At 35.3% G+C, this 15,551-nt stretch overlaps 1 protein-coding gene across 11 annotated transcripts in view; it reads left to right on the top strand.

Moving 5' to 3' along the window:
* Positions 1-15,551, top strand: part of SCN2A (sodium voltage-gated channel alpha subunit 2) — an 81,245-nt gene that overhangs the window by 28,133 nt on the left and 37,561 nt on the right. For all 11 annotated transcript variants that reach the window (XM_008687043.1, XM_008687042.1, XM_040644378.1 and 8 more), the window contains exons 12-14: positions 2,036-2,168; positions 6,731-6,969; positions 13,172-13,345. In XM_008687043.1, coding sequence (XP_008685265.1) covers positions 2,036-2,168; positions 6,731-6,969; positions 13,172-13,345 — 546 coding nt within the window. The remainder of the gene's footprint in view (positions 1-2,035; positions 2,169-6,730; positions 6,970-13,171; positions 13,346-15,551) is intronic.

Below are 15,551 nucleotides of genomic sequence, written 5' to 3'. Positions count from 1 at the left end.
AAATTCTGGAGATTTATATAGCATAATGCCTATAGCTAATGATACTGCATTGTAGCCTTAAAATTGGCTAAGATGGTAGATTTAATGTTAAGTATTCTCATCATGAATCATAACAACAACAACAACAACAACAATAAAGGGATGAGTGGAAACTTTGGAAGGTGATGGAGATGTTTGTGGCCTTGATAGTGGTAGTAGTTCACAAGAGTATACTCACTGAATTGTGTATATTAAATATACACAGCTTTTTACGTGTCAGTCATTCCTCAATAAAGCAGTTTAAAGAAAAAAAAAATAGAGATTCCTGGGCCAATCAAGACTTACTCAGACCAAAAGAGTGAAGAGAACAGATAAATGTTAATTGAACAAACAAATCCGCAACTTCTTTGCATAATACAAGGAGTATCTCAGAAAATAGAATTTGTCAGTAATTACCATAAAACCCCTGTCCTATCAGAGAGGATAGGATACATCTCTGAAGGCAAATGGGAGCCCATTTGAAGCAAAACTTACTGAAATCCTTTTATTTCCCACTCCATCATGTCCATTCTGCAGTCACACAGCCAGGCGCTCAGAGGCAGGGCACTGAGCCAAAGGTGCAGACAAAGGAGTAGGCTTTGAGAGACTGCAGAGGGGGAAATGAGAATAGAAAATAAACCGCTGAAGCCAAATGATACCCACCAAAGCACACAGTATCCTTGACATGTAAATTCAATAGAAGCAATTTAACTTAAGAAAGAATTTCCTCAGTAATATCATTAGAAGATCAGAAATCTATCATTAAAAATTAGACAGATCTAGGATTGCACATATAGTTCTGTACAGAGCAGAAGAGACTAGATGACCTTTAAGTGACCCTATTTTTTTCTTAAAATTTTGCCTCTCTGACCAGGCCAAATATTTTAATTTCTGAAAAACAGCCTTTTGATTTGAAGGCCTTTAGTTTCAACAGGGAGGAGTAATTTATTTTCTCATCAATTTTGCTTCTCTTCTACCATAAAATTAATTTTAGAATGGCCTGTATGGATGTCTGTCACCATTAATGGCAATCATATCAACTAAGTGGAAACTTTGCTTTTGAATATGTCTGCATCGGAAGGATGCAGGTTAATAAAATAATGTTAATTACTCATTCCACAATAAAGTCAAAGTAGATGAACAGGACTCATATTGCTCTTTGAAATAGGGAGGATCCTCAACTAAAAATGACTTCTTGTGTATTATTAGCACTCAGATCTGCATTTGAAATGCATGAATTTTGCCCTTTCTTCCTGTGATAATTAACTTCCTTGTTTGATCTCCTAAAGTAGGAGTAAATTTCTGCCCATGTTGAAATCTTCCTGAGTGTATTTTGGAATAGAAAAGTATCAAATCATTTTATCATGGTTAAAAATCAAAGTTCCCCAAATTGGTGTTATTGACTTAAATTAGAGTTTCGGCACCAAGGATGTGTTGTTTTGTGGATGGTTTGTGGAGTTGTTTTGCAAATGTAAGACAGTTATAAATTAGTTCTAATATTTGCTTTTATTATTAAGGATGTTAGGAAATGTTACCTATTTATAATGAACAAAAGCATTTTACAAGTTGAATTCACATTTTAGGGGGAATGTTACTAATGCATATTAGGGAAACCTTAGAAATTGTTTCCGTACATTAAACCATGAATATGTGTCTGTAAAGATATAATAACTCAACCTGAGAGTAAATCAAGGAACAATGAGTTTCAATCTGAAGTTCTAGGTAGGATTGGTTGAAATGCTAAAAGGTTAGCTATGCAATGGTAGGTATGATCCCTCCAGTCAAAAGCTCCACTGTGGAGGAATTAAAGTCCATCTTGATTGCAAACCCAAAAATCACTGAAGGCTGAAAATCTGATGGGCTTTGAAACGCTTCCCAAGAATGCTGATTCCAGCAATATCTTAATGAGCTGTTCTCATCTGGTGGGCATTTAGTTAAATAGTACCTATTATAGGTACACTTTGGGTTTTGCTACCCTTAAGAATAATAGTTATTTTATCTGAAATTTTATTTTCAGGGCACGACTACTGAAACAGAACTAAGAAAGAGACGATCCAGTTCTTATCATGTTTCCATGGATTTGCTGGAAGATCCTACAGCAAGGCAAAGAGCAATGAGTCTAGCCAGTATTTTGACCAACACCATGGAAGGTATGTCAAAAGTCCTACAGTAGACCCACTTGGTGATACTTTGGTAATGATGAAAAAAAAATTACTTCCATAAAGTCCAAGAAAATTCTTCCTGACTTTATATCACATCAGCATTATGTCTTTTACCAGATAAAAGTAAAATCCATGTACAACACGTAGATTCTACTATCTTATACAGATTTTTACATTTAGCCTCCAGGAAGCTACTGCAAATTCAAGATATACTTGGAATACTGCTTTTGTAGATTAAATTCTAAACTGTTGAAGCTTGTTGTGTGTATGACAGTGAAAGGAGTGGAATGATAAATGTTTATTTTCATGATGATGCTAACCCATTTAAATTGTATTAACTGCTTGAGACAAAAGTTATAAAGTTCTTTGATTTAACCAGGAATATTAATGAAAAATGTGGATTAGGGTTTGATATCAACCTCTTTGAAGCAAATTTTTCAAAATTTTGTTGAACTATTTTTGCCTTTCCGTAACCAGAGTTTTACAATATATCAGCTCTTTCTTTAGTTGCAGATTGTATATCTGAGTAGTTAACATATTGTTTAGCGGTCTGGATCTTATAATGCCAAAATAAAGACTGTGGGGACAGCTTGATCGGTTATCGATTCTTGGTTCTGTTACATGTTAAATGTGTTAATTTAAGACTCTGAACTTAGTTTTTCTCATCAGTAAAATACAGATAATGAGATCTAGGCATCAGGGTGTTGTAAGAATTGAGACATCATATATAAAACACCTATGTATCTGGAATGTAGAAGGCAGTCAGTAAATATTATCATTATTGTCATTTTACTTTCATTGTTTTTGTTAATTCCCGTTTGTGTCTTTCCACACTGTAAGTGAATTTAAATGTGAACTATCAACTTCAACTACTTGGAAAATACTTTCATATAAAATATATTCTATCCTCCTCCCTTACCTGCCATCTCGCTTCTGTCCCTTTCTCTTTTATAGCCCCCCTTCTTTCTGCCCTCTCCCAGGTTGTATGTATGTGTGTGTGTGTAGGCGTGTCAAAGGAACAAGAAAGATGGCGAATGAGAGAGAATGCATGGGCACATGCCTTTGTTATTGTTAGTTATAGTTTCTCTTGGCATTGGACGGATTCTTGGAATAATTCTTTTCCAGTCTGAATGGGAAGATTTTTTTTATACTAATATCAGTACCAAAAGCCTAAAAGTCGCAGCCAGAAAAAACCCACAGTGTAGATGTCTGAATATATATCACAGCCACATCAGTATTACAAGACCCAATTTTCATAATATCTTAATGCAGTATCAGAAATCTTCTCACTGATTTCTATGGAATATTAAACTCAGTACGTTCTTCCCCAACCTCGCCTGCATTAGCTTGCACTCCCTCTTCTCCCCCAGCTGCCAGTAGCTTGCTCCTCCCTGTCCCTCCAGGTAAATCTTTTGAAGATGCTCTGGTCTTCTGCTCCTTGCCATAGCAAAACCACTGAGAGGAAGCTGCCAGTGGTTCTGCTACCGATGTCAGCAGCATGTCTGCTCCCTAAAGCAAGAAGTAGACAAGGAGACAGGGTAAGTCTAAATCAACAGTCCTACTTTTCACTTCTGATACCATTAAGTTTGAGCTAACGTAAGAAGTTACTTGAAAACAGCAATCCACCACAAGATTGGCCTTGTCCACTAATTAAAATACAGAGTTCAAAATGAGTGTATCCACATGGCTCTCCATTGAAATGTGTCTCAATGGGCTTGCCTTGGATGTCCTAGAAATATGTATAAATTAGGAAGCAGAAGACTGAGTGTTTGGTTTAATACCTGCAGAGCTTTTTGACTTTATACTTTTGTGAGGGACAGTGGCAACATTTTCATTCTGTTTTTCATTGGTTGATTAGAATATAAACCTTTCTTTTCTTTATTCAATTGTATCTAAAAATTTTGAATGTGACGTTGACCTAGGTTGGTTGTTCGCAATACTCCACATACACATGCATATTAGAGCTGTCTTACACAGTCCTTCCTTTTTTGGTCCTGCTAACCGTGGAAAGATTTCTTAGGTTGACATAATTTGTTTATTTGGGGATCCTTTCTTCTAAGTCTAATCATGTTTAGTTTACTCCCCCCCCACCTCTTTTTTTTTTTTTTTCTTTGAAGCAGGCTTGTTGATCCAGTTGGCTGGCATCTTTTGTTTTCCTTCTTTTGAACTACAGTCAAATCTCCATTGTCCAGGGGAATGAATAGCCTCTTACTTAATGAAACTGTAGGAGATGAGCAAAAAATGAATTGTTTGCTTTTCAAGTTTTAAATGCAAATCCATACATAAATGTTCCCTGGTCACATTCTTGGGAAGGATAGTGGGAGGGTAAGTTACAAACACCTGAGGAATTGAGGAGAACCAGAAAAATATCTAAACTGGGATGGAAGTCAATCTCAGTGTAGATAATCTACACAGGAATAATGGAGAGATGGCTGTCGTTCTTTCCTGAGTGCTTTGTTTTGTTTTAAAATGTAAGATTCTTCTCTCTGTCCCTCTCTCTCTCTCTCTCTCATTCTCTCTCACTGGCATGAATAATTGAATGATTTTATTTTAGAACTAAAACAACTTTGATCCACTTTTTCCTGGTGTCAAGATGAGCAACACTGCCTGAATTTTCCCTTTTGAACTTTTCTCTGGTTTGTTTGTTTGTTTTTTTCTACACAATTCCTGTTTGCTTCTCTTTACCTGCTAAATGACAAGTAGAATTTAAAAAATACTTATTCTGACGGTACACAGGCCAAGAGTTATTATTTCATTTCTCTTCTGTCAGTTACTGTAAATGGTATCTTTTTATCTTCAGTATAAATATGACATTGTTTAGGAGTCTTAAAAGCATCTTATGCAATAACTGGTTATTAATTTTACATTTTTCCTCTGATTTACACCTCAACTCTTCTTTATTGTTTACAAAATTACATATTAAGAAAGAGAGACATAAACTGTGCACTTGAAGAATTTTAGTATCTAAAGAGACAATTGAAGAATCTAGCTCTAATGGATTTCTGTTACCAATAATCAAGAAATTAATTTACTTTAGGAAATTGGTGAACTTACAGCATTAGTTAGTAGTTAATGTTTATCAGCAAAACAAAAAATCATTAGCTATGGCTGTGTTGATCCATTCCATATGCTGTTCTCTCCCCCATGAAGTTTAGCTTCTAGTGAACTGTATCAGGTTGGAAGGGATATTTCGTTGCTACAGTAGTAATACTAAGGTAACTGATCAGAGTCAAATATACTATGAATGAAAAAAGAATCTTTCCCTTTATTTTAGTGCTAAGAAGTGGTGGTCTCATATTTGGCAGAACAGATAATCAGGTGTGAAGTAATGCTATGGGCAGAAAGCAAGTTCTGCATTCTTATCCCACTCGAGTTGATTAAAAGATCATCTCACCAAAGAAGATAGTAATTTCTCACTTCCTAATTTTCTAAAATTCTTTGCCAGTATTTACCAAGTTTCAGTATTTTGAGTATCACCTTAAAGAGCTATGCAATTCTGTCTTCTCTCTCCTATTATTTAATTGAAAGCCTTCTTGAAATCATACTTTTTTCTATATAAATGTACTATGATATGAAATTTTATATCAGAGGTTTGCTATGATAGTTATATACTTTAATACATTAAAGTAAATTCACACCATGAAAATTTATGAATTCTACATATGTGCCACCTAAAATCCTCTTATATTTTACCAGTAGTACATGTCTCAAGTGAAACATTGATTTATGCTAACAGTGAGTATTCCAGTTTCTTAACATGTATATTTTCTCTTCTTTTGTGCCCTCTAGTTAAATAAAGAAATTTAGGGATAAGGAATCTTGTTGAGTTTAATATGCAAGCCTATATCTATAAAAAGCTTAACTGGAAACTTTGACAGACACTGGTGGCACTGACCAAACTATCTCATTGAAAGACCCAAAACACATATCTTTTTTTTTTAATTACTTTTTTTTTTTATTCGACAGAGATAGAGACAGTCAGCAAGAGAGGGAACACAAGCAGGGGGAGTGGGAGAGGAAGAAGCAGGCTCATAGCAGAGGAGCCTGATATGGGGCTCGATCCCATAACGCCGGGATCATGCCCTGAGCCGAAGGCAGACGCTTAACCGCTGTGCCACCCAGGCGCCCCCCAAAACACATATCTAATCCAAGAAACTGAGATTCAGCATGACTGATAAAAGTTTTAAGACATCTCCTGTGAAGGGGTTCTTTGATAATGTTATCTGGAGCATGGATGAGCTTAACCCAAGTCCTCCCCATTAGTTTCAGATATTCTTGAAGATAATTTTTGAACAGTTTAATATCGCAGATAGAATCTGGGAAATTATGTTTAGCCAAAATAGATTTGGAAAGTTTACCAGCCTTTTTGTGCCCATGTTTTTATGACAGATAAGCCACGATAGGTCTTTTCCTGTTCCACCACCAGATTAATCCGTTAATGACTTGTGACAACTTTTATTTCTAAAAAAATCACTTTCAGTTTAAACCAAATGCTGCCTAATAAAAAGTAAGCAGTTTTCATGAGTATTCTAACTTTTTTTTTTTTCCAGAACTTGAAGAATCCAGACAGAAATGCCCACCCTGCTGGTATAAATTTGCTAACATGTGTTTGATTTGGGACTGCTGTAAACCATGGTTAAAGGTGAAACATCTCGTCAACCTGGTTGTGATGGACCCATTTGTTGATCTGGCCATCACCATCTGCATTGTCTTAAATACACTCTTTATGGCCATGGAGCACTATCCTATGACAGAGCAATTCAGCAGTGTGCTGTCAGTAGGGAACCTGGTAAGACTTGCTGAGGGTCCTTGCAAGAGTTCATGATTGCCTTAATGAATTTCATATATCACCTTTGAGTTAAATGTGTATTAATTGGCAGTGTACTCCTGGACAGCAAAAGTTTATCATCCCTTTTTTTATAACAAAAATATATTGCTGCATTTAAGCAGTGCACAAAAGTGAAAGATTTTATGTACAATTTGATTTAGAATTAAATTTGATTAGAGGGGCGCCTGGGTGGCTCAATCGTTAAGTGTCTGCCTTCGGCTCAGGGGGTGATCCCAGGGTCCTGGGGTCGAGCCCCGCATCGGACTGGGCTCCCTGCTCTGCTGGGAAGCCTGCTTCTTCCTCTCCCACTCCCCCTGCTTGTGTTCCCTCTCTCGCTGGCTGTCTCTCTCTCTCTGTCAAATAAATAAATAAAATCTTTTAAAAAAAGAATTAAATTTGATTAGAAAGATGATTATGAATTATAGAGGACATTAGTCTATGGTAACAAGATTGTGATGTGTTTCTCAGGTAGTTAGAATACATTCTTAATGACATAACTACGTTTATCAAGTTTTAAAATATGCCAAGTCAGATAATTTTGAAATATCATTTATAAACACTGAAGAGAATCTTTGGGAAGGAAATATCACATAGAGATTATTATTTCTGTTTGAATTTCTTCTGTAAATTTAGGAATTTATAATGCTAAATTTTTGTATACATTTTCCCTTAAAAATTTGTATTAACATTCACTGGATATATGGTAAAGTGACAGAAAGGAAAGGAAAGTGATCTTATACTGAGAAATAAAAACTCAGGCAACAAAAATATATTAATACCAATGTAAGAGGCTTAAGTTCTCATATACCTCCCAACTTGAGAAATGAAATTTACATGAGCTCCCTCTCTCTAGGTTCCCATAAAGTCAGTCCTAAGGCAGGTACTATGATTGTTTGTATTTTAAAATTAGGGAAACTGTGTCCATAAGAAATTGACAGAGCAATGAAAAGTCTGAACATTATATCCGAGATTTTGAAAGCTATTTCAGAGAATACCATAAACTGTAGTCAGAAATCACAGAACTGTGGGGTAAGAAAGAATAATAACATTACCTAGTCCAAATTTTCACCTATATGGGAACCACTTCAGTATTTTCTCTAAAAAATGAGCAAGGGATGGAAGAAAGCTTAATAGAAGCAGGTGTTAGGAAACAACTCAAATGGGCTTAAGCAAAAATAAAGAGAATTCATTACCTCAATTAGCTAACACCCATTTGGGTATAACTCCAGGTTTTAAGCTGTATAGATTCTCTTTCTCAAGCAATGTCACTGGGAGTCATTTTCTGACCCTACTTCTTCCCAATATGTTTCCTTTGTCTCTGGCTGGGTATTCTACTGGTAGCAACATCCCACCAACTTTTATCTTTTTTTTTTTTAAAGAATTTATTTATTTATTTGACAGAGATAGAGACAGCCAGTGAGAGAGGGAACACAAGCAGGGGGAGTGGGAGAGGAAGAAGCAGGCTCCTAGCGAAGGAGCCTGATGTGGGGCTCGATCCCATAACGCCGGGATCACGCCCTGAGCCGAAGGCAGAAGCTTAACCGCTGTGCCACCCAGGCGCCCCCCACCAACTTTTATCTTACCAGCCTAGATTCCTGAGCAGAAGGATTGTGCTTCCTAACTAGTTGCTTAACAAAGGTCTAAAAATTGATGATTATTGGCCTGGTTGGAGTTACATGACCATTTCTAAGCCAGTCAGTTACTCTGGTTCTAGAATTAGAATGCCCTATTTGGCCAAACCAGAACCATTTCTTATCCCTGGAGACAGAGTAAATGAGTGGAATTATAAAGAAAAAAAATCGGTTCTCCCACTTCTAGATGAAGAGAGAGTAGATGCTGGAAAGACAAAAAAACAACAAATGGACAATTCAAAGTGGGATTTGTCTTATGTGTTAAGGAAGGCAAGATTTGCATTTGAGGGGAATCGTGGAATATTAGAAAATATATGGATAGGATATATAATTCTTCTCAAGTACATATGAAATACTCCCCAAGTTAAGTTATATGTGAGGTTATAAAACAAGCCTCAATAAACTTTAAAAGATTGAAATCATGCAAAATACTTTTCTGACAAAAATGGAATGGAATTAGAAATTAATAACATAAATTTGGAAAATTTACAAATATGTGGATTTTTAAAAACTTCTAAGTGACAAGGGGTTAAAGAAGAAATCACAAGAGAGATTAGAAATACTTTGAAATGAATATGAAAACTCACCAAATTGAAACTTATGAAGTGCAGCAGCTAAAACAGTGCTTAGAGGTAAATTTATGCTGTAAATGCCTAGAGTTAAAAAAAAAATCTCAAATCCATAATCTACCCTGCTCCCTTAAGAAACTAGAAAAAGAAGGTCAAGCTACACCCCAGCTATCAGAAGAAAGGAAATAACAAAACATAGTGTGGAAATGAATAGAGAACAGGAAAACATTAGAGAAAATCAACCCAAAAGATGATTCTTTAAAAAATTCAACAGAAATGACAAATCTTTAGCTAGACTTACCGTAAAAAAAAATAGAGAAGACTCAAATTATAAAAATCAGGAATCAAAAGGGGACATCACCATAGATCTTACATAAATAAAAGGAGTATAAGGAATGTTGTAAATAATTGTATGCCAACAAATTAAGCTAAATGAAATGGAAAAATTCCTAGAAAGTAAGAAACTACTGAAACTGAGTCAAGAAGTAGTAGAAAAATCTGAAAAAACCTTTAACAAGTAAAAATTGGATTAGTAATCAAAAAATATTCCCACAAAGGAAAGCCTAGGCCCAGACAGTTTCACTGGTCAATTTTATCAAATGTTTTAAGAATTAACACCAATCCTTTACAAACAGTTCCAAAAAATAGATAGAAAGGGATATTTCTCAACAGAATTTAGAATTTGAAGCCAACCAAGATAGAGAAATTGGATGAACATGTTGAGCTTTTCTTTGAAATCCCAGATGGGCTAAAATTTGGGGGTAAAGACTATGTCAAAGAACCAGAATTCAGCTAGGACAAAGAACAAACCAAAATACCTCTGTCCTAATTAAGTATAAAACATAGCTACCATAAGTTCCATGTGGCCAACCTATAACTAATTGCCTACTAGAACAAAAATCAGTTTTCTTCAGAGGAAATAATTGAATCAAAACACTCTACAACACATCACATCACATAAAAAAATTACATGATATGTGAAGGGAATAGGAAAATGCGTCTTATAGTTGAGAGAAAAAGCACTTAATAGAAATAGATCCAGAAATGACCGAATTGCTAGTATCAACATAAAAGGACTTTGGAGGAGCTACTGTAAATATGTTTACATTTTGAAGGGAAAAAATGATCATAAAGAGTAAACAGATGGAGAGTATGGGTGGAAAAGAAATGAAAACTATTAAGAATCATCTAGACATTTTAGAACTAGAAAGAAAAATTCTAAGGTGAAAAATTCATTTGATGTATTTTTAAAAGATTGCAGATGTCAGAAGAAAGGGTTGCTAAACTTGAAGCAAATCAATAGAAATGATCCAATTTGAATGGCAGAGAAAAACTGAAAAGTGTACTATTACTAATTTGCACAATAATATCAAGTGGTCTAAAATTTGCTTATGGAAGACCCAGAAGGAGAAAAGTGAGAGAATAGAACAAAACAAATATTTGAAAAATAATGGCCAAAATTTTCTCAAAATTGGTGACAAATATTAACTTTAGACATTTTTTTTAAGATTTTATTTATTTATTTGACAGAGATAGAGAAAGCCAGTGAGAGAGGGAACACAAGCAGGGGGAGTGGGAGAGGAAGAAGCAGACTCCCAGCGGAGGAGCCCGATGTGGGGCCCGATCCCAGAACGCCGGGATCACGCCCTGAGCCGAAGGCAGACACTCAACCGCTGTGCCACCCAGGAGCCCCTAACTTTAGACATTTTAATATTAAATTATATAATTTCAGTGAACATCAGCAAGGATAAATATAAAGTTAACTACATTGGGCCCATCTTAGTCAAGCTGCTGTAAACAAAAGAAACTTTTGGAAGCAGCCAGTAGAAAAATCCTTATTATATGCTAGGGGCTGATATCTCATCAGAAACAATTCAGTCCATAAGAAAATAACCCAATGAAAGAAAAAAAGGAAAAAGTTAACTTGTTATTCTGCAGTGAAACTATCCATGAAAAGCTAATGTGAAATAATTTTAGCATGAACAAAAACTGAGAGAAGGTGTTGCATCAGAATCATGCTACAAAAAATGTTAAAGAAGTTCTTTGGGCTAAAGGGGAAAAACCTATCAGATGAAAATTTGAATCTGGGAATGATGGTCACTCAAAATTAATAAACGTGGGTAAATAAAAAAGATTGTCTTTTTTCCCTTATCTTAATTTCTTTAAAAGACAACTAGTTGTTCAAAACAAGAGTCTATGGCATATGTAAGCATAAAATATATGAAAAGATTAGCATATGTTGTTGGGGTGGCAAAGATTTTTTGGAAAAGTAACAAAAAGTGTTATACAGTATCTTATTATCTGTAGAATATTCAAACAATGGATATCCACTCAACAATAAAAGGAGAATAAACTGGTGATACCTGCATGGGTGAATTTCAACCTGAAGTATTCAAGAAGTATTTGTGTCAGTAAGGGTCTCAGATTTCTGAGATGGCCACCAAGTTTGAGAGTGATTTCATTTATTGAGCTAGTGAGTATCAAAAGAAAAGCAAGGTTGTGCAGAGAAAGTGGTAAGGTAAATTTTGGACCTGTTGAATTTGTGATCCCTATGAGATAGCCAACAAATGGAAGTGTTGAATAGGCAGGTGGGTCTGTGGTTCTGGAGCTCAGGAGATGTGCTGGAATGGAAAAATAAGTCTCAAAGTGTAAACTTATTGTAGGAGGAAAATTAGAGTAATAAGGTCCAGGACAGAGAGACTTCTGAAGAAGTCCGATATTAAATAATTTGTTAGGGGAAGAAAAGCAGCTGAGAAGTATCCAGGGAGGTGGGGATCACTGAAGCCAGGAACAGAAAATATTTTCAGAAACAACGAACGAAAAAACAATGTGAAGAACCCCCAAAGAGATAAGCAAGATAACTTCAAAAATTTTGACTGAATTTACCAATGGTGATGTTGGCTATATTGGTGAAATTTGTTAAAGCAGTTTGTGTTGACTGATAGGTTGCAAAGTGAGTTGAAGAAGTGGAACTAGTGAGTATAGACAAGTACCCAACCTCTTAAAGAAGTTGGGCTATGAGGAGAGGACAGATGGGGGTAGCTAACAGGGGAAGCAGAATGTAAGGAGAGTCTCTTCGATGATGTTCATGGTAGTTGTAAGGTAGAGAAGGACTGAGTGTCCATTGCTCCCTATAAAATCCCACTTGGAAGAAGTCAGTAGCAGGAAAAGGTTGAAACTATGTGGTTAGTTGAGAAAGTGAATTCTTTGAGAAGGCCAAAGGAGACACATAAAACAGAGAAATTAGAGCAAAGCAGGGGCTCTTCTTTCATTTTTAACAGGAAGGGAAAAACCTGCAAAGCGTGGGTTTGGATGTAAGTAGGTAGATAGAGGAACACTGAGAAGGTTCAGATTGTCTGACTTCTGTTCCCTCTGAGACTCAGAAGTACTGAGGTGGAAAGATAAGGAAAAGCAGTCAGATATGTGGAGGAGAGAGTAAGTTTGAAATAGTTGCAGATTAAGAAAATAGAGAATGGAGAATACTGCTTCTTTTTGGCCAGGAAAATAATTTTTATTTTTAGCATTCTTACCATCTGTAGGGCTGGTGGTGACCATGTTTATTATAACTAATATGAAGCATTCTTAGCATTCTAGCCTGCAGGGCCATGGGAGGGGACCAACTATTAGGTAATCATTTGGTGAGTTTTGGAGGCCTAGAGAAATTAGAGACAGAGCCAAGCAGTTGACCACAAGGATTTAGCTGAACCTTTCATGTAAGAAAATAAAAATAACAATATTAAATTTATGGTCTTAATTCATGTACTCCTCATCACTTAATAAACCTTAAATATAGTAAACAATTAAACATTGATTTGAGTACAAACCATTTGAGGTTACTAATTTGCTGGACCTAAACCAGTTTTTAAAATTTGTAATTGTGGTCTGTTGGAAGTAAGTTAAATTGCTCGATAATTATTTATGTTTTCAAGAGTATTCACTTGTGCAATAACATTTCTCTTTTAGGTCTTCACTGGGATCTTCACAGCAGAAATGTTTCTTAAGATAATAGCCATGGATCCATATTATTACTTTCAAGAAGGCTGGAATATTTTTGATGGTTTAATCGTGAGCCTCAGTTTAATGGAACTTGGTTTGGCAAATGTGGAAGGATTGTCAGTTCTCCGATCATTTCGGCTGGTAAATTAACTGGGAGTATCCATAATGTTTTTATAATTAATTTAATCAGGCTTCTCTCATCTAGTAGGAATAAGAATGATAAGATTTCCCATAGTTAAAATATTATTTGAATATATTTAAAAGCAAACCAGATTCCTGTACAACCAGCTGGCAACTTGTTCTTCATCATAGCTTTAACAGATAGATAAAGTTTATTCAAATGACCAAATAACAGTTCTGTCTTTTTTAATTGAATGGCAAGGCTAATAGGGATTTATCCTACAAAGGATTCATATATAAATCCAAATACAATTAAATAACACAATATTCATCGTTCAGTTATGTGAAGTTTGCTTAACTGTGCATAAGGCTTGTTTGAGACTTAGGATGAGCTCACCTTTTTCTCAGAGGCTCAGGAATTACGGAGTTGCCCACTTTGCCCCCATAGAAGTCAAGACTTGAGACTGGGTAGAGTGTGCAAGGGAAGAAGGTGGAGCTCCCCACACATTTGCCCCTTCAGCCAGTCCGGAAGTCACCAGATCTAGTCTCTGAGAAGAATTGCTTATATTATGTTTTGTTAATTTTAAAGAAATAGTCTTTTATTTGATTTTTATATTCATCAGTTCATGAATCTTTTAAAATTCAGAGACAAAATATCACTTGACACATTTCCATTTAGAGTGTGATGCATTTTATCATGCTGTTACTTTGAGTTGGCTCTTTTTGTGATTTATTTTCAATTAACAGAGGCTGTAGATAGTTACTAAAGACAGATTCTTATTGGTAACATATTAATGGTGATTAGATTCAAGACTTTACTGTGAAGTCTATTTAGAATTTCCTGTACCACTTTCAAAGATGAAATTTGTGTTGAGATCCTTAGAGCTATGGTTTCCTTCACTAGTTTTCATGGATAGCTGTGAATCTAATTTGAAGCTAGAAGGATGCAAATAACAGAGCAAAAATTAGAAATGATTATATAACAAATAATATGGGCAACTACTTAAAAAATGTTTAGTAAGTCTTTGTGATGATGTGTTGCAGTTTGCGGAAATAGGAAGCATATTAGCATTAGTGTTTTGCTTAGCGTTTTGCTCTGGGAATAAATTAAACATTTTAGTGCTTATATCCACCCCTTTGGGTCACTTAGATGCCATTAAATAATACACTACTCTTCTGACATTTACTGAAACATCAGAAACAAAATTCTGCTGCCATCAAACTGTAAATGGTAACTTAGAGGACTCCATGAGCTCGTACAACTGGCACGTCAAGTACAGTGGTGGCAAGCCATTTACACACTATAATGAATTGATTGATTAAGTCACGAAGACATAAGACTTGACCAAATACAGCTTTTTACTTAAGTCCAAGTATTTCTTATTTGAATACAGTAGTCCCAGTAGTCCCCTCCCCCTTATCTGTGGGAATATGTTTCAAGACACCCAGTGGATGCCTGGAACTGTGGATAGTACCAAACCCTATATATGCTGTTTTTCCCTATGCATACACACCTATGATAAAATTCAGTTTATAAATTAGGCACAGTAAGAGATTAACACTAATAAGCAATAATAAAACTGAACAATTACAACAATATACTCTTAATAAAAGTTATCTGCTTTCTCAAAATATATTATTGTATTGTACTTACCCTTCTTCTAGTGATGATATGAGATGATAAAATGCCTGTGTGTTGAGATGAAGTGAGGTAAATGACGTAGGCATTGTGACATAGCGTTAGGCCACTATTAGGAAGGAGGAAGAAGCATCATCTGCTTCCAGACCGTAGTTGACCGTGGTTCACAGAAGGTGAAAACACAAACAAGGTCAGGGCCCTATAGTAAAATAAATCTCCTTTAAAATACAGCTTGAGGTTACAGCAAACTTATGATATAGCAAGATTAAAGCAATCTAACGATTTAAAGAAATTAGTTGTTTTTTCTCTTGTACCTTACATAATTTGTGTTAATTTAACTGTACTTATGTATCTCAAGTACACTAAAAAATTTATCCACTTTGAGCTTTTAAATAATGAAAGCCTCTACTTCAGTGAATCAGTCTCTGCCAATTAATCACCATTAATCTTAGCTATATCAGTTCCCTATGGAAAACAAAAAAATCTTACATATGCTTATAAGATTCTGGAAATGTTGATATATCTTTTCATTAAAATGCCAATAAAAACTGTATAATATATTTGTTTTATTTATAAAGTAGACTATTT

This window comes from Ursus maritimus, unplaced genomic scaffold (genome assembly GCF_017311325.1).
Source record: "Ursus maritimus isolate PB19 unplaced genomic scaffold, ASM1731132v1 scaffold_1, whole genome shotgun sequence".
Lineage (NCBI taxonomy): Eukaryota > Metazoa > Chordata > Mammalia > Carnivora > Ursidae > Ursus > Ursus maritimus.
Note: the sequence above shows the minus strand (reverse complement) of the source record. Positions and strands in the feature narration are given on the sequence as shown.